General features: G+C 42.1%; 5 protein-coding genes across 6 annotated transcripts; 3 read left to right on the top strand and 2 right to left on the bottom strand.

The window, feature by feature from the left end:
* Nucleotides 1-2,077: 2,077 nt before the first annotated feature.
* Nucleotides 2,078-3,840, bottom strand: BCIN_09g06890 (hypothetical protein). The gene is made up of 2 exons (XM_024695331.1): nt 2,883-3,840; nt 2,078-2,809 (listed from the first exon to the last, which is right to left on the bottom strand). The coding sequence occupies exons 1-2, from the start codon at nt 3,665-3,667 to the stop codon at nt 2,368-2,370; spliced, it is 1,227 nt and encodes a 408-aa protein (XP_024551125.1). The 5' UTR covers nt 3,668-3,840; the 3' UTR covers nt 2,078-2,367.
* Nucleotides 3,841-4,289: 449 nt separating this feature from the next.
* On the bottom strand, nt 4,290-6,454 carry Bclip1. The gene is made up of 2 exons (XM_001553174.2): nt 5,532-6,454; nt 4,290-5,479 (listed from the first exon to the last, which is right to left on the bottom strand). Exons 1-2 carry the CDS (start codon nt 6,197-6,199, stop codon nt 4,423-4,425), a joined length of 1,725 nt encoding a protein of 574 aa, XP_001553224.2. The 5' UTR covers nt 6,200-6,454; the 3' UTR covers nt 4,290-4,422.
* Nucleotides 6,455-9,763: 3,309 nt separating this feature from the next.
* On the top strand, nt 9,764-13,069 carry BCIN_09g06870 (hypothetical protein). Its single transcript, XM_024695330.1, has 3 exons — nt 9,764-10,310; nt 10,398-11,851; nt 11,903-13,069. Exons 1-3 carry the CDS (start codon nt 10,208-10,210, stop codon nt 12,740-12,742), a joined length of 2,397 nt encoding a protein of 798 aa, XP_024551124.1. The 5' UTR covers nt 9,764-10,207; the 3' UTR covers nt 12,743-13,069.
* Nucleotides 13,070-13,279: 210 nt separating this feature from the next.
* On the top strand, nt 13,280-16,632 carry BCIN_09g06860 (hypothetical protein). The gene has a single exon (XM_024695329.1). It carries the CDS (start codon nt 13,491-13,493, stop codon nt 16,050-16,052), a length of 2,562 nt encoding a protein of 853 aa, XP_024551123.1. The 5' UTR covers nt 13,280-13,490; the 3' UTR covers nt 16,053-16,632.
* A 496-nt stretch (nt 16,633-17,128) lies between these two features.
* On the top strand, nt 17,129-19,864 carry BCIN_09g06850 (hypothetical protein). 2 transcript variants are annotated; one of them, XM_024695328.1, is made up of 2 exons: nt 17,129-17,345; nt 17,560-19,864. In XM_024695328.1, the coding sequence occupies exon 2, from the start codon at nt 17,571-17,573 to the stop codon at nt 19,584-19,586; it is 2,016 nt and encodes a 671-aa protein (XP_024551122.1). In that variant the 5' UTR covers nt 17,129-17,345; nt 17,560-17,570; the 3' UTR covers nt 19,587-19,864. The 2 variants fall into 2 exon arrangements, with proteins under 2 accessions (XP_024551122.1, XP_024551121.1); XM_024695327.1 differs by having other exon boundaries at nt 17,129-17,482.
* Nucleotides 19,865-20,435: the final 571 nt, after the last annotated feature.

Genomic DNA, 20,435 nt, shown 5'->3' with positions numbered 1-20,435 from the left:
AATGATGAGTGAAGAAGACGACAATGAAGAAATCCATCTATTGCCATATTCTTTGACTGAATGAGAGAGATAGAGTTGCTGAGCCGAGAAGAATCCTGATTCACATCCTGGGAAGTTTCAACTTCTTTCTATAAAAATAATCTCACTTATTCCTTTTAACTGCCATGCTTTCCTCCAATTTATCTTAATTGTTTCAAATTCGGCTCAAAGCTCCCATCAATTTATAGAACTAAGTTGATGATTTATTTTCCACCTTACCTGTTTTGAGAAAAATAGACAGATACTTGCTTCTGAGATGACGTGTTGCTCTTGGTTTGATCTTTCTTGACTTTACAGCCTTATCAAGATGAGCACAAAGGATCGGAGGGTATGTATAATGCTCTGTTTTAGTGGAGAGTTTGAACTTATAGTTCTCTAGATAACGAAAGAAGAGAAAAGTTGTCATGCGCTTTTGTGAGGTTTACGGAAAATAGTAAGCTAATTTGTCTGGAAAGATGGCTCACTCGATCAATCGATGATTAATCCAAGGATAAACACGTATGGAACAAAATTACCTGTATGTGCTTTGACAGCAGGAGATACATACCTCAAGGAAATAAGAGAAGACAATTTGACAGTAAAAATAGGATTTTACTATAAGTCAAAATCTAGGAAAGAAGTAAAGCTTTTAATGAAACGAATTAGAGCTCTTCATTCAGACTTCTCTATGATATTCGATCCAGATCATTGTTCCTTGATCTTTGGTTGTAGTCATTCAAATACCCAGAAAATTTCAAGATGAAGAAGTAAAGAAGTTTTGTACGTAAATATTTACGGTCTGCAGTGATCCACACTTCGTTAGATCAAATCAAGATTTAGAGGTGCAGATATAAGAAGAGTTGTTGATTCGTAAGTAAGTTCTCATTAGCGATCTTAGATCTGCCGTCGAAGAAGCAAATGGAGTAACAAACTTTTCTGGTGGTTATGTCAACAAGGCCCTTGGCGTATGAGATGGAATTTAATGGTGGGCGGCTTTTTAGTACTAGACAAGGGGTAGTGAAACTACAAAAGACAACAAGACGATTTTCAACAGCAATAAACTTAGAAATGAGCGCCATTTGTCAATTTCTTTAAGTTTCCAGCCTTGATATAGATAACTCCCTGAATGATACTGACATACTATATTTCAAAATTGATTGATGGCTTGAATTTTCGCTCGTAGGCTCTACATTGCTTTCACGGAGCTATCAATCTAGTCGCTGGTCTTTAACATCCATCGCTAGAAGCATCGAACTAGACTTTTGACAGATACATGTTCGGCTTGAAATCAATTACAGCCCACTGCGTATGCGAAAGGACAAATCTACCCTACACCTCGCAGTACATACTAATTAACAGAAACTATTATGAAAACATGTTGAAGTGGAGATTCATAGAATCATTTGTACGCTTGACTCATAGATTGGCAGACACAGTTGAGGAGATATCCGATATTCTAAGAACCATACCACATTAAAGATTACCTCTTCTAGATAAGAATTCTAGAACATGAGTTCGGCGGTGAGTTTTCATCATTGCCGCCATTGAAATTGGTGAACAAGATCAATGAGTGGGAATGGGAATAGAGAAAATGAATGAAATCTTTAACAGCGATAAAAGATTCCAAAGCCCAGGAAAATCACTATTAATAAAAGTATATACTATTTCTAACGGCAGTAGATATTGACTAATACCAGATCTTGAGAGCATTGTCCCATCTACTGAGCAGATTTTAGATATTATGGGTGTGTGAAAACTCTGGTGGAGACACTGCAGCCTCTAGAAAAGATTGAAGCCAAGAAAATTATATTCTTAATACATTGGAGCCTCGAACTTCGAGTCTTCTTTATACAGTCCAAAGTTCGAACAAGTACTTAATAGGACTAACGTCATAAGCATACTAGCAAATTTTAACACGTATGCTAAACTGTCCATTTTCTCTCCAACTAATTACATAGGATCCATCTAGAACATGAAAAGCAAGACGATGCTGAGATTTACTTTGTGCATATAACCAGACATGTGTTGATGACTACTCCGATCTCATTTTGGGGCTAACTGTATGATTGGAATTGTGTTTTGACCACGGCTAGCTATATCTTATGACGCAATGCTTTCCGTGACCTGAATGGCAGAAACAGAAGTAGAGAAACAATCTAAAAGACCTGATAGTATCCTTCACATTGTTATTGTTCTAAGAGCGAAGTTCTAAATATCTCTCTAATTGTCATTGACAATGAACATATGATTACCCGAATGGCAAGCGATGAACTATATGCCTCATTGGCCAATATAGCCGTCATCTCTAATTATGACTCAGGTGTATATAACACCAAATAGCTCAACTAATCACCAGAATTTAAGCCCCACCAGCAAAGGTTGCAAGGCCCCAAACGTCAAAATCATATCCTCCCTCCGCATACTCCTTGCAAAAGGGTAAGCCCAGACCGGACTAGACCAACACGTAAACGCCAATACCCAAGTAAACCCAATTGTCTTTCCCAACAGAGTATTCTTCTTTCCACCCATAAGTCTCCAGATCTCTTGAACCGCATCTTCAATCATGATGCCAAGAGCTTGTGCACAGAAAAATGACATTGCACCGGATCGTGTTGGGGAGATCCCACTTCCGTAATCTGCAGCCACATGTGTCGCGCCCGATAATGCAAATGTCAAAAGAATCTTGAGATAGCGAGCGATGAGGGTAGATCGAGGAATCTGGAGGATGCTGTGGGTGATAAATTCGGCAGGGCCTTTAATGTTGAGTTGAATGTTTTGGTGCCAGGACTTGCTGCATGAACATTAGTTTGTTTTCTCAGTTCCATAACTCCCCAAAAGAAAAAGGAAACTTGAACAGTACTTACGCCCAGAGTCCTCTAATCGTATAAGCATGTTTGGCTTCTCCAAAGAAAGGTCTCCATTGTCTCACTTCCCCACCGCCAAGTCCAACGTCCAACAACGCAGCGAGCGAGAAGAAAAACTGAAGATAACAAAACTGCGATACCCAGTAGAGAAGACTGACGGTGACTCTCGTAATGATCTGGTCTCGTAAGTGGTGGATACCTTTACCAAAGATCGTTCCAAACCATGGAATATATTCATCACCCATCCATTTCTGACTCGCATTTAGTTGTCCATCGATAGCAAGCGTATTCAAGAAATACAAGGCGACAATCATAGAAGCGTGATGTAAGCAGAATCTCCATCTCGTCGGGCCAAGAATAGGATCCTCCGTATTGAAAAGCGGAACGTTGGAAACCTCCAGAGAAGTGCCGATATATCTAGTATTTCCAACCACCTCTTGTCCCCATTCTGATTTTGTTTGTTTCTTTCCTTCACCTTCATTATCCCTTCCGATGCTCTTGCGTCCCAAGTCGTCTTTTCCATATTGCCAGTTTCGAATAATGAACCGATCGAAAATGACATTGGGCATAGTGAAACAACCACTGGCTAGAAAGCGACCTGCCCAGCCTGTTGTATTGATGTGTTCATTCCAGTTTGATAGTGCAATATAACAGAGATATACGCTCAGGGAAAAAGATAGAAGACGTGCCGTGCGAGATGTGGTATAAACTGCGGTCAGATTGACGAGGAGAATGTTGGCAAAGAAGAGAGGAAGAGGATGGGTGAGGAGTGTTGCGTCAGTCATGATGGCATCTGACAAATTCCGAATTTATTTTTGAGGAAGAAATTTTCGAGAGTGTCGCAAGTCAAAGATGTATGAGGGGATATGTATAGTTAGTTATCACGTGCAATGCATGCGGCGTTATCCAGCCCCCTTCAAACATATCACCTTCCATACAACAGTACTACATCTCTGCCATGGGATTTAATACTTAAACATACCCATCCCATTCTTCTGTACCAAGAGTCTCTCTAATCTTTCACATTCACCATGTTACAAAATCCAAGACGTAAATCAAGGGCAAAACTTTCTGTTTCTCACAAGCGAGTTACGTCATGGTATCACCAATCATTCCCAGCTATAATCTCTAACGAACGACGTAAGTTGTTTCGCATATAAGGATCATTTTTGGTATTGTGATATCGCATAACTAATACGTCCTTTATAAGATTAATTAAGACAACCACAGCAATTACAATGCATAAACTTTATATATAAATATTAGCCCTCTTCTATATAATCTTCATTAATATCTCCTTGGAGCACGCCCTAATGAATATCAAGTTAGTAATCTTGTGATGAAATGATCACTTGCTATAATATTTGTTTATGAATTTGAGAAATTGTCTTTGAATTTTGAAGCAAATAGTTCTATATCATTAAATGAGATAAAATTCCGCTTTCTACCTCATAACTCATAACTCATATCCCACCCCTCATCCCAGCCAAAATTTCTTTGCTACCTGGTAATAATTATTCTTCATCAACCAATTTCACGCTCAAATATAAAAGCTGGGCAAATTAGCCACTATATAATCGTAGCTCGTACTCCTGAAATTATCACTTATAAAACCCCCAAAGCTCGCATACAAATTCAACAACTGCGCTCCATTGCTGTATTGGGGCCAGTTTGCATATGCACTACTTGTCCCATTGTTTGGGTCCAAAGTATTCACAAAACTCAAATAATATGCTTTACTAGCACTAGCCGCATAGTTTGGTTTGATACCGTTGAAGACCTGTAGAATATCCGAGCCATGGAAGGTGCCGAGAACAGGGGTTCCGTAATCATAGGATGAGAGGTAAGACCAGGAGGGAACAGTTGGTGCGACTTTCAGTGCGGTTTTGAGGAATACACGACGGGTGAGGGTGAATGTGAGATCACCGAGGATGGCGGCTAGACGTTTGAATTGGGGATACCAATTGTTCAACAAGAGAGTTCGGAAAGGGGAGCCAGAGATCAAGTCATTGGGGTATGTGTTAAGAAGCCCGGTGAGAACGGAGGTAGGTGCGTTGTGGAAAAAGAAATCGGAGAAATAGGTTGTGAGTTGAGCGGTTGTGGAAATGTTGCTTTGGAAAAGAGCAAAGATTGTTCCTTCATCTTCTTGGTCGCCAATTATAAAGGGGACCTTTGCCCAGTTTCCTGATGCGAGCAGGAGATCAGGGGATTTGGTAAGAGCGGTACCATCTGGACGTGGAAGATAAGATAGTGCGATAGACGAATAACTAAGGAGACCAGGAACAGAGTTTGTCGCATTTAGAAGAGTAGAATATGGTACGCCTCGTAAGCAAGTTAGAGTGTTGGCTGCGGCCGAACATCCTGCTGAGGCTACGACGTTATCGTAGATAATTTGTCCCTTTGGACAATCGACTGGATCTGCTGGGACTATACTTCCGGAATTCATAATGGCTCCACGGAATAACGATTTGCCTTTATATGTGTTGTCGCCTCCATATAAAGCCATTTGGTCGAAGACTGAAATTGCACCGGCCGACTCTCCCCAGATAGTTACCTTGGATGGATCACCACCGAAGGCAGCGATATTATCAGCGACCCTTTACAGACTTTGTTAGTAAAAAATTAAAACTCTTAAACAGGACAACGTACCATTGCAATCCCAATCTCTGATCCAGCAATCCCAAATTCGCACTACCATCCGCCAAAATTTCCGCTCCAGGTAAAAATCCAAATCCACCAACCCTATAAGCCACTTGGACAAAAATGATCGGTTTCCCCTCTGCAATACTTTCCGCTACCCATGAAGATCCATCATACATCGCTGTTCCTCCCAATTCGAATCCTCCTCCAAAAATCCAAAATAAAACTGGCAATTTAGATGAAGCAGTTGTGCCAACTGGTCTTTGAATATTCAGATACAAACAATCTTCTCCAGCGTTGAGAACCTGTTGGAAAACTGGTGTGTTAAGGAGAAGACCTAGTGCTGATGTAGGAATTGCATCATTAATCGTAGTGCTGAAGAAAAACTGAGGACAAGAAGCTGCTTGGGCTGTTGCTTTAATTGTCCCCAACGCAGAGGTGATGGGTTGAGGTGGTTTAAGTCGAAGTGCACCAACGGGAGGTTTGGCGAATGGAACACCAGCAAAGGTTTCAACAGTTGCACCAGCACCTCCGATGATAGTAGCTGCCGGTGATGCAATTGTCACTGTTGGGGCTGCAGCTCTTTCTTCAATCGGTACATCTCGCTCGGCATTTTCGACTGGAAGAGCAAATGCGGTTGACAGAAGAGCAAAAATCGGTACCAGCGAGAGCTTCATGATTATTGATGAATTGGAATGTGGCTCTTTCGGAAAGGAAGTAGGAAAATGAGTGGAGACTACCGAAATTGGAAAGCCATCACTTCGTTCTTTCTCCGTATTATAACAAACATCAGTGTGCCATTGTATCCCATTTTCAGAAGGAAATATTGTGAAATTCTATCTCGTCAACATGTGCTTCCTCGGTCAGTGACAACAGAATCATCCACCTGACCTTTTTCTAATCACTTTTAATCTCTCATAGCTCGACATCTCGCAAACCCCGCCGACTGGACATCAGAATGGTGCCTTACTTGATGTTGATGGCACAGAAGCTTTTCAATTTGCCGGCGCCAAAGGAATAAACTGCTCTAGAGTGGATAGGAAAGTTTAATACTGGTCTTGGATTAGTCGGGTCCTGGGGTCGTGTGAGAGATCATTTCCTGTTGTGAACTTGAACCCCTGGTACCTATGTGCGTGTACGACCGGGTATATTCCCATTACAGTAACTAAAATGATTAAAAGGTATGGAGGTGTGGAGATGCGGGGTGAGACTAAATTAGCATACCGTTCTAAAAGCTCCAAGCCCATCCGTCAAAATGCGGACAGAGCATGAGTACGAACATATACGAGCCCTACGTTGTATTTCACATGTCTGAGGCCCAAAATGAATTTCATATTCTTAGACCTTAATCAGGTCGTGTAATACAAAATCGCCAAGCAACATTTACCAGATCGGTCATCAACCGAGGCCAAATGCGAGAACAAGGTTCCCCGCATCAACACAGAAGGATCTTAGAATCAAGAAATTCTTCAGTATTTAATTTATTCTCTGCTTATGCATGTGTGAAGTGGATTACACGAGCATGTGGTGGTACCCTCGTACCATGTGTGTAGAAGTATTTTTCCGTGTGATCTTGGCAACTTTGCTCAATGAGGATTTTGTTCCGATGAATGCCTTGTAGATGACTATAACGTGACTATCTCAATTTTGTTTGAGAGTCCCAAGAAAATGATAAGAACTTTGGCCATCAGTCTTTAGTTCTCGGCAGATGCTTGGAAAATGAAGCCCAGCATGCGAGGGCTTTTCAATCGAGTATCACACCGAAAAATACGAGCAAACAAAATACGCAGCGGTTAAGACCCAAACACTGTTTAGCTTGTTGGAGTAAAAGATACTGATCTTTGTTGCTAAAATGCACAAATATGGATCAACTTCGGGATAACGAGATGCCGAAGCTTCAACGAAGTACTACCCTGCCCGATGTTCAAAGTACAGGGTTCCGTTAATGAACTTGAACAAAAAATGTTGTCGATATGCATTTCAAAGCAGCACAATCCTACCAGTGATTCCGGCCATTTCTCTCCCCAAGTTTGTCGTGCGGATTCTCACTTTCCGATTTTCTCTTTTGTAGCCTTAGCAGTGTTAATTTCATTCGAGTTGTGGAATTCATTACCAGGCCACAAGGAACATCATACCTACCACTGGAATTGCAATGATGTAGGCCTTCTTCAAACTGTCCATTTAATATTTGAAAATGCCTGGTAACTGATCAACAGTGAAGATATCCCTCGATTCCGTGGCACCAGCCGAGACAAACTTCATAGGCGATACAGTTGCAGCATAGACCGCCAGATTTTTGATCGGAGTGTTAGCAAACGTAAACTTTAGTGGCAGATATGGTGAGAGGTCCTCCAAGGGTCTTTGCTCAATGAATCATTACTATTGCGGATGCTATGTCCTATGGAACTATCAAAGCCTGCACTGCAATTTTGCGCACTTGAATACCGAAGCCATAGCCTAGATCCGCAAGAGATTGACATTAAATCTACTTGGTGCTGTGAGTACCGATGCCTTGGATATGAAGGGGAGCGATGGCGATAAAACCCAGAGCACCACTAAGAATTATGAAGAGAACACGTTGGCCAATAGTACCGACAGCTTCACCGGATATGATCGTGCAAGTTATCATACCGATAACGATCGGCAGAGTTCGGATTCCTGATCGCCAAACCGAGACGGCGTCGGTAGTCTGGAGCTATACAGGAAAGCAGTATGCAATAATCCACGACATCGAATCCAGGAAGAACATGAAAACCGTGCCCTCATAAATCGTCCTCTCCTTCAACAAACAATTGACTAACATCACACGTTCCCCAAACCAGATCTGTACAATCATAAAGATCATGAAGAGAAGAATTGAGTCGATAAGAAGTCCGATTGCTATGACTGACTTCTAGGGGTAGTGATTCGGGCTTTCTGAAGAGCAAGTATGTAGATAGCATATGGCGGAACACATGATCGCGATGATTCCGGCCATATCTATGTTGAGAATCTTTTCGCTAAATACTGCGTTCACTAGGTTTGCTGCATCGGGCGAAATAAAGAAAAGGGCGATTATGACCGCCGAGCCTCCACCAACAACAGGAAGATTTACACGAAAGCCCAGAAAGATAAGTTGTCTTTGGGCCTTTTGAAATTCAGTAATATCCAACATACATCATCGCCACGATACATGTGACGTGGATTGACCTCCTTCCGAGGGCCTAATCACACTAGCAACACCTCACGCAGCACCAGCAAGTTCAGCATATGTAGCTCTTTTCTCAGGAACCACTAAGCTAGTGGACGGTCAACGATAAATGTGGTATTGCCTCGAGCAACACCTAAACGCTCATTTGACGCCCACTTGTTGAATTTTGTCGCTAAGGACCTGGATGTCATAAGTGTACAAAGAGGAGAGCATACAGAAAATTAAATGCCGTGCTCAAAAACAACGATCGATGCTAGGTATATCTATTTCAGTCGAAAATATTCGTACACTGCTCCCCAGGCCGACTAAAAACTGGACAGAGCGAGGAGAAAGGCACATCCATACCATTCAGAGACCCCGGTGCCATGAAAATCATCTCACTGGGTATAGATTTTGATACAATGGCCTGCAGATATAGAAATGTTGACGTACCTAGTGTGTGATCTAGAACCCAGAAAAGATTCCATCGTAATATATCAAGGAGTTTGGATCAACAACTTCAATAATCCCCGTGACATTCACTACCTGGTTGTACATATCATACCCAATGATGACAAGAAGACAACCGAGCATAGCGAGACGATAATAAGAGCGAATCTTGCGCCTGTGGGATTCTCGTACCTTCGAACAGTATGTATACCATTTGGTGTCACGGTTGGCGTTTAACCATCTTCGCATTTAACGATTTTATCGAAGACTGGGTTGGAAAGAGCTAGGAGACAGACCTTTTCAAGAATGAAGCTTTGAATGCTTCATAGGTATCCGTTGAACATGATGTATCTTCAACGATGATACGAAGGGGGATGGATGGATGGATGGATGGATGGATGGATATCGATGCAAATGCACGTAAGAAATGCATGTAAGAATGACGCATGATAGAGAGATCGCACGCACGTGCACAGGCACGTGCACACCCAACTTATCTTGTTGCGCTTGACATTTGATTGGCTGAACAATCCTGTGTGGTGTGGTGGCAGGGATAGGACCCTTGAAGATGAATATACCTGGATATTCCTGTTTTGAGTGATGTTTGATCGTTTCCATTGTTGACCTCTCTCTTGATTTACTACACAGTGTCCTCCGTACAAGAGGTAAACTTCCTATCATTTGTTAGTCCTGATGCTATCATAACGCGCACATCCCACCGCTTTCCATAATAAACGTACATCGATTCCAGTGTCGAAAGGAGAAGAAGAAGAAAAATAAGAAATAATCAAGAACCTTCCACAATCCACATCCTCATCCATATCCACAACACCCACCCACATCCACATAGCTAAAAGCGACATTCAGCTCCTCGAAGGTGGGGTAGTGCCGAATTGTGGGATAAAACAATACAAATGAGGGAGCGAGAGCGTTTGGAGATGGGGATATTGATCGACAAGTGATTCAAAGCGCTGAACTTACAAGAAATCCTCCCTCACAGCCTTCTCACAGCAATCGCGAATTTATTGATTTTGCGATTTTCGTGTCAGCATCACCATTCACCAAGATGAATTCACCACCAGATGTCAATACTCCGACGGTGCCTCGCAGGCCAGCATTGAGGGCAGATACCGATGACCTCCATAGCCCCAAGAGTGGACCAACCAAAGGTTAGCAATTGCAATTATTTCTCATAATTATTCAATACTTTCGTTGACCCTGGCGTTTCGCTAACCTCTTATCTATTAACTTCTCAGTCGTCTCAATTGCGGAGCCAGAACCAGAAGACATACAAGAATTCGAACTTCCTCCTACAGACGAATCTTCAAGAATAAAACATTTCAGCGCCGGCGTTGCAAAAAGAATGACAGGCCGACCAAACATGCCTTCTGCCAGTTCCTCCAAACTGTCTCTCCGAAGTCAGACTAGCTTAGAAGAACCAAGTCGCGATGATCCTTCCCCGGAATCCTCAAAAGCCAATGATGAATCAAAGCATCATCATCACCGCGATAAACTTCTTTCTCAAGTTGCAGAGTGGCTGCACTCGGAAAAGGCGAAGAGAAATTCCCGAAAAGCAAATAAAAAGGACACCAAGGAGAACGAGGCGCAGGCTGAGAATTTGTCTCACAGAGGAATAGCTTCAAAACCAAGAACAATGTCTGATAGTTCCACTTCAAGCGCTCTTTCTTTAGAAAAGTTGCAGAGAATTTTGGAAGATAACATGTTAGATCTCGGTCACAATCAACTTCCGCACCTCAATTCCCCCAAGCGACAATCGAGAAAACGATCCCTTGTTCGTCCTTCGCTGAAAGCTTCTCCATCATCCGATACCGAATATCACGAAGGAGATATTGTGGTTCCATCTTGTGATGTGATTCTTGATAACTCAAAAACGCTTGCATACAGTGGTGGCGCTGGATCTTCCATGGAAACAACCACATTAAGCAATGCGAAACGAGCCGAAAAGGAAAGAAAAGCGTGGATTCAGTTCAAGAATGAAATTGTGAGATTGGCACATACACTCAGATTGAAAGGATGGAGAAGAGTCCCATTAGATCGAGGTCATGAGATTGAAGTGGAACGATTAAGTGGTGCTCTTACAAACGCCGTTTATGTTGTTACTCCGCCTGCAGATTTACCACCATCTGCGAGTAGTACGAATCTTTCAACCAAGAGTCAAAAATCCCCTCCAAAGTTATTGCTTCGAATTTATGGTCCTCAGGTGGAGCATTTAATTGATAGAGAAGCGGAGTTGAGTATTTTGAGAAGATTAGCTAGAAAGAAGATTGGACCCAGAATGTTGGGAACTTTCAGAAATGGTCGATTTGAAGAATTTTTCAATGCTCAGACTCTTACAGCTCAAGATCTCAGAATTCCTGAAACTAGTAGGAAAATCGCGAAACGTATGAGAGAGCTGCACGATGGTGTTGAATTACTTCAAGAAGAAAGAGATGATGGTCCATTTGTGTTCAAGAATTGGGATAAATGGGTTGATAGATGTGAGAAGATTACCACGTATCTTGACAAACAAATTTTGGAAGGAGATTCTAGTAAAAGCGTTAGAGGCGAAAGTTGGAGAGATAGAGGATTAGTTTGTGGTGTTGAATGGCCTGTTTTCAGAACTGCTGTTGAAAAATACAGGCAATGGTTAGAGGAGAGTTATGGTGGAAAAGAGGGGTTAAGTCGTAGATTGGTATTTGCTCATAACGATGTATGTTTGCCACATTAATCTTTGCGGTTCCGAACTAATCTCGTTCTTCAGACACAATATGGCAATATTCTACGCTTAGTACCCGAGCCACCTGTTAACGGATCAGCACCCTCCCCTCTTCTCCTTCCAATGAATCACCACAAACAGCTGGTGGTCATCGATTTCGAGTACGCAAGTGCAAATACCCCTGGCCTAGAATTTGCCAATCATTTCACAGAATGGTGTTACAATTACCACGCGCCTGCTCCAATGACTTGGACTTGTGACACTAGAAATTATCCAACAGTCGAAGAACAAAAGAGATTCGTCAGAGCATACCTCAATCATCGTCCTCATTTCAATCCTCACGCTAACTCGACTCCAAAATTGGAAGGCAAAGATGCACCACCAGGTAGTATCAAAGAATTCATGTTGGATAGTCGAACGCCAGGTGGCGAGAAGGATACTCCGACTAGTAGTGTAAATCTATATGCAGAAGAAGAGGCAAGAAGAGAGCAAGAAACGGAAAAGCAAGTCGAAGAGATTCTTCAAGAAATCCGGATTTGGAGATTGGCAAATAGTGCACAATGGGTTGCTTGGGGAATTGTACAAGCTAAAGTTCCCGAGTTGGACGATGCGCCAGCGTTTGTCGTGACGCCAGATGAAATTGACGGGCCTCAAGATGGGATTCTTGAACATGCAAATCCCGAGGATATGAAGATGAAAACGGAAGATGAGAGGGAAATCAAGATAGAAGAACAAGTCGAGGAGGAAGAAGATGAGTTTGACTATCTGGGGTATGCGCAAAGTAGAGCACTTTTCTTTTGGGGAGATGTAGTTGGGTTGGGAATTATGAAGAAAGAGGAGTTACCCGAGGGGTTGGCAGAGAGGATCAAAGTCTTGGAATGTTAGAAGAGGTGTGTGGGGTGTCAGAAGAGCTCAATGATGAGTGTACAATTTGAGCCCAACGAAGGCGATCATGGGGAGAAGGGGCTGCTTCTAACAATCAATGTCAACGGGCAATTCATTATGGAAGCGAGCGAGGTCCAAACATTATGAGTTACGATATCTATACATTTTAAACTCAGACATAACAAAGAATCTAGGGTTATTGCATTTGACGAGCGATTGTCATATAGGAGTTAAAACGGTGCATAATACTTGAGTACAGATAGATGATGGATAGAAAACATAACATAGCATATAGAAATTGAGGGAATTCATTTACAAGTTTCGCCAGTTATTTTTTCATTCTACATTTCTATTGCCACGCTTGAAAGTCCAAGGTAACAATAATTCCTTTCAATCGTAAACCGCTTTAACCATTCATCGATTAGTATTCTTTTCGTTGAAATTGATTCTTCTGCATATTTTTAAAACGCCGAGATTTATGTAAGCATCGGATGTAGTAGCCATTGGCGGCTATCTATTGGGTAAAATTCCTGTGGTGATGCAAGTGTGCAAATCATGTCAGCTGAGAAGCTTGTTCCAAAGAATAACCTCGAAGTTATTTTTGAATTGCTTTCTCGCTTTCCGTTATTGCCACTAGATCTCAGATATCTATAGCTCGCTATGCTTCAATCGCTCGAACTTGTATCTTCATCATATAGCCTGTCCTTACTCCCCCAAGTCTACAGCTCAGAGAGGGGGTCAAAGTGCGATGGAATTAACACTTTCCATTCCCAACGGCAGCCAAAATCCAAGTATTGAGATCTATAAGCTTGCCTTGCGACATTTCGAAAACGCGATTTCGGAACGACCTCTTGAAAAATACTTTGCAAACTCTCCTGGCAGTGATGGTGGTGATGGTGGTGCGCTCTGCAGTTATTGTGTAGCAGTAGGCGAGCGATTGAAAGACGTGTGTTATGGTAATGATGAAGCTCAAGAGTTTGACTTCGGTGTGAGCGCCCGAGATTCTTCTGATAATCTACATCTAGGCAGTCTGAAAGAAGTATTTGCCCCTAAAAATTGTTCCCTTTGTTGTTTACTTACGAGACAATTTTTGCGGATAAAGCGAAGAGAGATTTACATGAATGCAAGATCGAAGGGGGTGGATCTTCATGGGATGACTTTGACTGGGCTCCTTCGGCTGGCTTATGCAGAGAAGATTACTGAACTTGAGAACGAGGTAGATTGGATCATTGATCCGTTCTCGGAATCACTTCAGCTTTCTCTCAGTACCATTATAAGTGATGGAACTTTATCGATCTGGTGGCCCGAGAATACAGTGGATGAGATTAATGACGAGCCTACCCAAATTCCAATGCTTGCTGCTGATCACAAAGCTGTATTTACCAGTGTGAAAAAACTCTGGATTCCTTTGCCGAGTGGTAAAATAAGTACTAAAAGAGATCTGGGTCTGTTCTCAGACTGTTTCAATTCTTGCTTGCAAAATCATGAGAAATGCCGAGAAACACAAATGACCGGGGCCCTTAGTTCGGGGTTTGGGCCAAGTAGATTAATCGATATCGTGGATATGAAGATTGTGAAAATGGGGATTGATGAGGCTCCAAAGTATTTCATCCTGAGTTATGTATGGGGACGTCCACCATTTCTTCTTCTCGAGAAGACAAATGAGAAAGAGTTCTCCACACCAGGTTCTCTCAAAACCCAAAGAATACCGCAAACAATTTTAGATGCAATGGAAGTTACTCGACGCTTTGAAATAAGGTACTTGTGGGTCGACGCCCTCTGTATAGTGCAAGATGATCTAGAAAACAAAATGCATGAAATTGATCGAATGCATACGATCTACGCACAAGCGGAAATGACAATCGTAGCAGCTACAGGCGATGGCGCGAATTCTGGACTACTGGATATCGATTCAATTTTCGCAGATGCAGAATCACATTTAATCAATGAAATCAGGTTTACGGTTGATTCGATGGATCTTCGTGAAGTGATAGAGTTTTCAACATGGTTTACCCGGGGCTGGACATTCCAGGAATTAGTATTTTCAAAACGAATTCTTTATTTTATGACGGAAAGAACTTATTACTCATGCGAAGAAGGGAGCTGGAGTGAAGATTTTCCTCTCTTGACTTGGGATGTCGACGAGAATGGAGATGCGGGTGAGGTTGAAAACAAATTTTACGACGAAAGTCTCAAAACGGACTTTGACTTTCGAAATAAATTGGATCCATTCGAAAATTACACGGCAATGGTGTCGAAGATGTCTACGAGACAGTTCACCCAAGAGAGCGACTGTTTGAATGCCTGCCGAGGGCTCTACACAGGCCTTCTTTTGAAAGGTTTAGGGGGCTCGGTATGTGGAATACCGGCTATTTGTTTTGAATTTGGCCTGGCTTGGCAACCGGAAGGAAATCTTACGCGTAGAGGGTCTCAAAACTCGAGTGCTACGACTCTTCAATTTCCGACATGGTCGTGGGCGGGCTGGAAGGGACAGATCGAGTATCCATTCCTGGCAGGTCCGGAGAAGTGTGGGGTAAAGGGGGAGGTGAGGTGGGCTATTTATGAAGCTTATGAACCATCGATTCCAATGACAGATGGTGACGCAACAAAAGCAAAAGAGAAGAGATATAAGCAAGTCGTTCCAACTATTAAAGTGCATACCTCTCCATCACAATCACATCAAAGTATGAGTTCATGGTATACACATTCTTATTCGCCTACACCAGGATCAAGATTTCCGAAAACAGCATTTAGGGCTACACTTGATGTAGAGGGAGAACTGGAATCCAGAACTCGGAAGATAATGTCCAGTAACTTTATTGGTCCGAGTATTTTGTTGTTTCAAACATATTCGATTACTTGTCAAATCGATACGAATGAAATCTCACGACCGCTGCTCGCGAGACACAAAGACTTGAGATTCTTCACCATCTCTTCTCTTACGAACAATGAAATGATCGGAGAATTAAAAATCGATTACACCACTTTGAATACTTTTCTCGAGTCTCAAGATTCCTCAAATTCCACCAGTACAATTATACAAATCGAACTTATCTCCCTGTTTGAAATCGATTTTGGGAGCTCGTCGGTGCAGAATCTGATGTGGATGAATACGCATAGTGCGCGAGGTACTTTCTCGAAAGAGTTTATGAAGATGGTGGAGGAGATGGAGGATAGGAGGATGAAGTGTGTTATGTGGATTGTGTGGGATGAGGAGGAGGGGGTGGCGATGAGGGTTGCGGTAGGGTGGGTGAGTGTTGAGGGGTGGCAGGAGGAGAGACCGAGGTTGAGGGAGGTTTTACTTGCGTGAATGGGTAGAGGAGGAGAGAGCTGTAAGGGGGAAAGATAGAGAGCAATTAGTGAGAGGAATTAGTGAGAGTACTCGCGGCGGTCTAGTCAGTGAGATCGATAATGAGGCATTTCGTGGATCAAAATCGACTCGAAATACCGATCATTCGTACTCTTTCAGAAATGCAGCCTTTAAGTCTTAGTTTTGCCGTGCGTTGATTTATAATTTTATACTTCATGGTGCGTGATAATTCATCTTGGGTCTTTATGAGCTGATATGCTCTCATTTAAACAAAGATTGGGCTAAGGGGAGAGCTTTTCCTCTGCATTAGTTACTCCCTCTAGCTTCCTTAGGTATCAAAAAACTTCAAATACTTAGACTCTGCAAATGCCAGCCTATGTATCAGATTAAGCAGGGTGTTAGGACTTAGAGCGCTAGTGGCTTTTCAGGGGTTTTCCAAGTCATTTGGTCATACTACCAACGGTAGTCAAGGTGATTACAAGGTTGAGATGCAAGTTTGAGATGCAAGTTTTAACAAACAAAAGTCATATATCTAGTGATATGGGAGTTTGTAGAAATATGGAGTACACGTTCTTTGTCAGGAACTTCCTTTGAGAACTACTTCTCCAAATGCTTTTCCCCGATACACAATATACATGAGTATGTTTTAATAGTCCTTTTATCAGCTACTGCGTTTTCATTATATATATCAAAAACAAATATGTTTGCGAATCCTCTGCGTCCTCTTTACCAAAATGTGGCGAAGTGCTGATGTCGTTCGTAGAAGGTTACAGTTCGGAAGGGGTGAGATGGGCTGTGTTCTGGATTGCATGTGTATGCAGCACCTAGATCCAATAATTGGTTAAGAAATCACACTTTGGGGGCCTTTTTATATGAAATAGGAAGGTTCTTGTGCACTACACTCGATTTGATAACATGTTTCCAAAGTGTGAATTTTTGATCTAATGACCTTTTTGCTAGATTCATTTAACTTAATAGTTATTCGATTGCTTTTCATTCAATCAATATAACTTCAGATTAAAAAAAGCTCCATGTTATAACATAGACCTTAATTAATAGAATCGATATACTAATTCGAAATAATTCTAATCAACTTCCCATTGAATCGAAGATTGAATGAGAATGCCATTCTTTTTATGGCCATAATGATTGAAATGAAAAGTTGGATTTTTTTCGAAAAAATGTTCGTGTATTGGTTTGTGGCGTAGGTGCATGTGCATGAGTAAAGTGGGGCGGGTACATGTCAGACTTACGTAGATGCGGCTCTCATTCGAACATATAAGAATTCCCAAGGTACGACTGCTCTTATATAACTTATGAACTTGAAGATCCCTCTTATATCTAGTCTATATTTAAATCCCCAAATTTCAGCACGAATATTTGACGTTGCAGTATTGGCCCAGTTTATATTTCAAAGGTTCTTCAACTGAGTCAGTCAAAGTGCCAATAACACATATCTAAGGTCTCTTCAGTGATGTTTCTTTACAGAATGCTTACTTTCAGATAGTTTATAATAAAATGCCGCCCGCAAGAGATCTATATGATCCAATAAAAGATGGCGAGATCAGAGTTCTCGAAATAAAGCCTGGTGCCTTCGACGAACCTATTCACTGCACTTTATCTCCGTGTCTCCTTGATGATAACCCTACATACGATGCACTTTCCTACACTTGGGGAGATCCATCAGCTCGTGCTCCGATTAACGTCGATGGTCATGTATTTATGGCGACGACGAATTTAGAAAGCGCATTGAGGTATTTTCGGGATCCCGAAATCACTCGCGTTCTATGGGTCGACGCAGTCTGCATTAACCAAGAAGATATCCCCGAGCGGGGTATGCAGGTCCAACAAATGCGTCGTATCTATAAGGAGGCAAAATATGTGATGATATGGCTCGGTCCACCCGAGCTTGCAGCCAGAGAAATACGGGATGATCAGCATGCTCATGCAGAAACTGAGAGTACTGTTTCTAGCACTTCGAACCATTTTGCTTCCTTGAAGTTACTTGCTGATTGGTGCCAGATTGCCCGGCGTGGTGAAACAGAGTGGCCTCATCTAGACTCGGAGAACAAAGATAAGTGGCGAGACGCATTGCAATGCGAGTTTTGGAAACCTTTGAGAAATCCTTACTGGTGCAGACTATGGATTATCCAAGAAGTTGCTCTAGCGAAGAACCCTACTGTTCATTGTGGCTCACACTCAATCTCATTTGATGATTTGATTTTTGCCATTCGGTATGCTTCGTCTTGTGGAACACGTTATTCTGTGACAAGTGGCGAAGAACACTGGTTGGACGAATATTCATATGGTATCAAAGGACTCGTTCATTCGAGAGCCAACGTTGCTGAAAACAAGTCACTTCTACTCAGCGAAGTTCTGGAGATAATTGGCCCTCACATCGCAGTCACAGACCCTCGTGATAGAATCTATGGGCTTCTTGGACTTGCAAATAGCTGCGATATCATACCAGACTACACATTATCGAGAACTCAGGTCTATACCCAAGCTGCGAAGAATATACTCAGTAGCGGCAATTTTAATTATCTTGGCGTGTTCAGTGGAGATGAGAGTACCTCCAGCAATGACGCACCGTCCTGGGCCACAGATCTGGATCTCATAGCAGAGCATTCTTTTGGAGTTAGACCACTTACAATATACGATAACGATAAGTATTGCTACAAAGCGGCAACGGATCTAACCTCAAATTTGAGATTCCATGACAATGATCGTGTGCTGAGCGCCAGGGGTGTCATAGTAGGCGATATCGATACATGCGGTCAAGTCATGGACGCAAACACGCACTCGCATTTCGAAATTTTAGGTCAGTGGGAAGATACTATGCTACGGAGGTTTCGATGCGACCACCTAGTAGCATCTCAATCTGAAAATTCTGGTACAATTATGGGTGTGTGGGATTCCTGGAAAAAGAGGATTCGCAGCGCCAATTCATCATGGGCACCTAATTGGGGACCGATCAGCGATACAACTTTAGGTGGTTGGAGTGAGGGAACCTTAGACACAGATGATTGGGAGACTTCTATCTTGAATCTGCGTCAGGCTAGAGGATCAATGAAGCACCAAGAATCTTACGTGGCCGGTGGTACTTTGACGGAAGCGTATTGTCGGACCTTACTAATGAATAAGATTCTATCCGAATCAGATACCCTTGAAAGGTTTTACGACGATCACGTCCCCGAATACAATGAAGACATGTGTAAGCCAACACCAACAGAACTCAAGAGAATGTCTATGCTTCGTGAAAGCAGAATGTTTGACAAGAATCTTGAAGAAGCTATCAGAGGCCGACGACTCTTTATCACTTCCAAAGGACATATTGGGCTGGGCCACCAACAGGTAGAGAAGGGTGATGTATTGTGCGTTCTCTCTGGGTCACCTGTGCCTCATATCTTGAGACTACATGGTGATTATTGGACAGTGGTTGGCCAATGTTACTCGCATGGTCTTATGAACGGAGAGATTGGAAAGGCTTTAGAGTGTGGGGAAGTGACATCCCAGATGTTTGAAATAAGATAGTTTCAGGCTTACTAAAAATGCTTTTTTCGTAAATCAGATCTAGAACACATTGTTAGTACACTACTGCACTAAGCGGTAAATTTATACGCTTCTCTATTCTTAGCTCTCTTCTAACTTTCATCTCTCGGTTGCGATTCCACCCAGCCTCATAGCTTTCTTTCATGAGCGTGGCAGTGAATCAAAAACCATGAACTTTTGATAAGATTAATAGGGGTTGCGGATTATATATGTCACAAGACACAAGACAAGAGAAATCGATGAAAAAATTTTCATAGACAAACACGACTCCACAATTACTCTCGAATAATACTTAGGAATCGGAGCTTATATCAATGAAATTATTTCCCCTCAACTGCTCTGAAACTTTTTTACTTCCTCAGAACGTCTCCAGCACGTGAATAGCGATAGCATAGGTAATTTAAAACAATAGAGGGAAAGGGAAAGAAGAAAAGCACAGTGATCTTTTATATGCCGAGCATTAAAGTAGTGAACGTCTTATCTAATCAAACCGAATACTTGGGGTAAGTCATATTTATAGTTAGACTTTTCCTATCACTCTTAGCGAAATCCTAAATTTGATCTCGCTTCCATCGTTTCAATCCTCATCCATCAACTGATGGGTTTTAAATAGTCTGATTGCTATAGTAAAGCCAAATCCGGATTGATTCATCCTTCAAAATTACCATATTGCGGCGTCCGGATTCAAGAGCTTATGGAATTCTTGCTGTTATGTATACATTTATTTCACTGCCGTTTCCATATCCATTCACAACCGAGCAAAGATCTTCGCACTGTCACCACATAGTTCCCGCCATCAAATCCAAAATTCTTCAATCGACGTTCCCTGAA

This window comes from Botrytis cinerea, chromosome 9 (assembly GCF_000143535.2).
Source record: "Botrytis cinerea B05.10 chromosome 9, complete sequence".
NCBI lineage: Eukaryota > Fungi > Ascomycota > Leotiomycetes > Helotiales > Sclerotiniaceae > Botrytis > Botrytis cinerea.
This window is presented reverse-complemented; position numbering and strand designations above follow the sequence as displayed.

What these genes read in the sequence shown, in the direction of transcription:
- BCIN_09g06890 (XM_024695331.1), bottom strand. Translation starts at nt 3,667, where the DNA reads ATGACTGACGCAACACTCCTCACCCATCCTCTTCCTCTCTTCTTTGCC. An exon ending in ACGATTAGAGGACTCTGGGC is followed by an intron (nt 2,810 to 2,882) that starts GTAAGTACTGTT and finishes ATGTTCATGCAG; the next exon opens with CAAGTCCTGGCACCAAAACA.
- Bclip1 (XM_001553174.2), bottom strand. Translation starts at nt 6,199, where the DNA reads ATGAAGCTCTCGCTGGTACCGATTTTTGCTCTTCTGTCAACCGCATTT. An exon ending in CAGAGATTGGGATTGCAATG is followed by an intron (nt 5,480 to 5,531) that starts GTACGTTGTCCT and finishes AAGTCTGTAAAG; the next exon opens with GGTCGCTGATAATATCGCTG.
- BCIN_09g06870 (XM_024695330.1), top strand. Translation starts at nt 10,208, where the DNA reads ATGAATTCACCACCAGATGTCAATACTCCGACGGTGCCTCGCAGGCCA. An exon ending in CAAGAGTGGACCAACCAAAG is followed by an intron (nt 10,311 to 10,397) that starts GTTAGCAATTGC and finishes TTAACTTCTCAG; the next exon opens with TCGTCTCAATTGCGGAGCCA. An exon ending in TGGTATTTGCTCATAACGAT is followed by an intron (nt 11,852 to 11,902) that starts GTATGTTTGCCA and finishes CTCGTTCTTCAG; the next exon opens with ACACAATATGGCAATATTCT.
- BCIN_09g06860 (XM_024695329.1), top strand. Translation starts at nt 13,491, where the DNA reads ATGGAATTAACACTTTCCATTCCCAACGGCAGCCAAAATCCAAGTATT.
- BCIN_09g06850 (XM_024695328.1), top strand. Translation starts at nt 17,571, where the DNA reads ATGCCGCCCGCAAGAGATCTATATGATCCAATAAAAGATGGCGAGATC.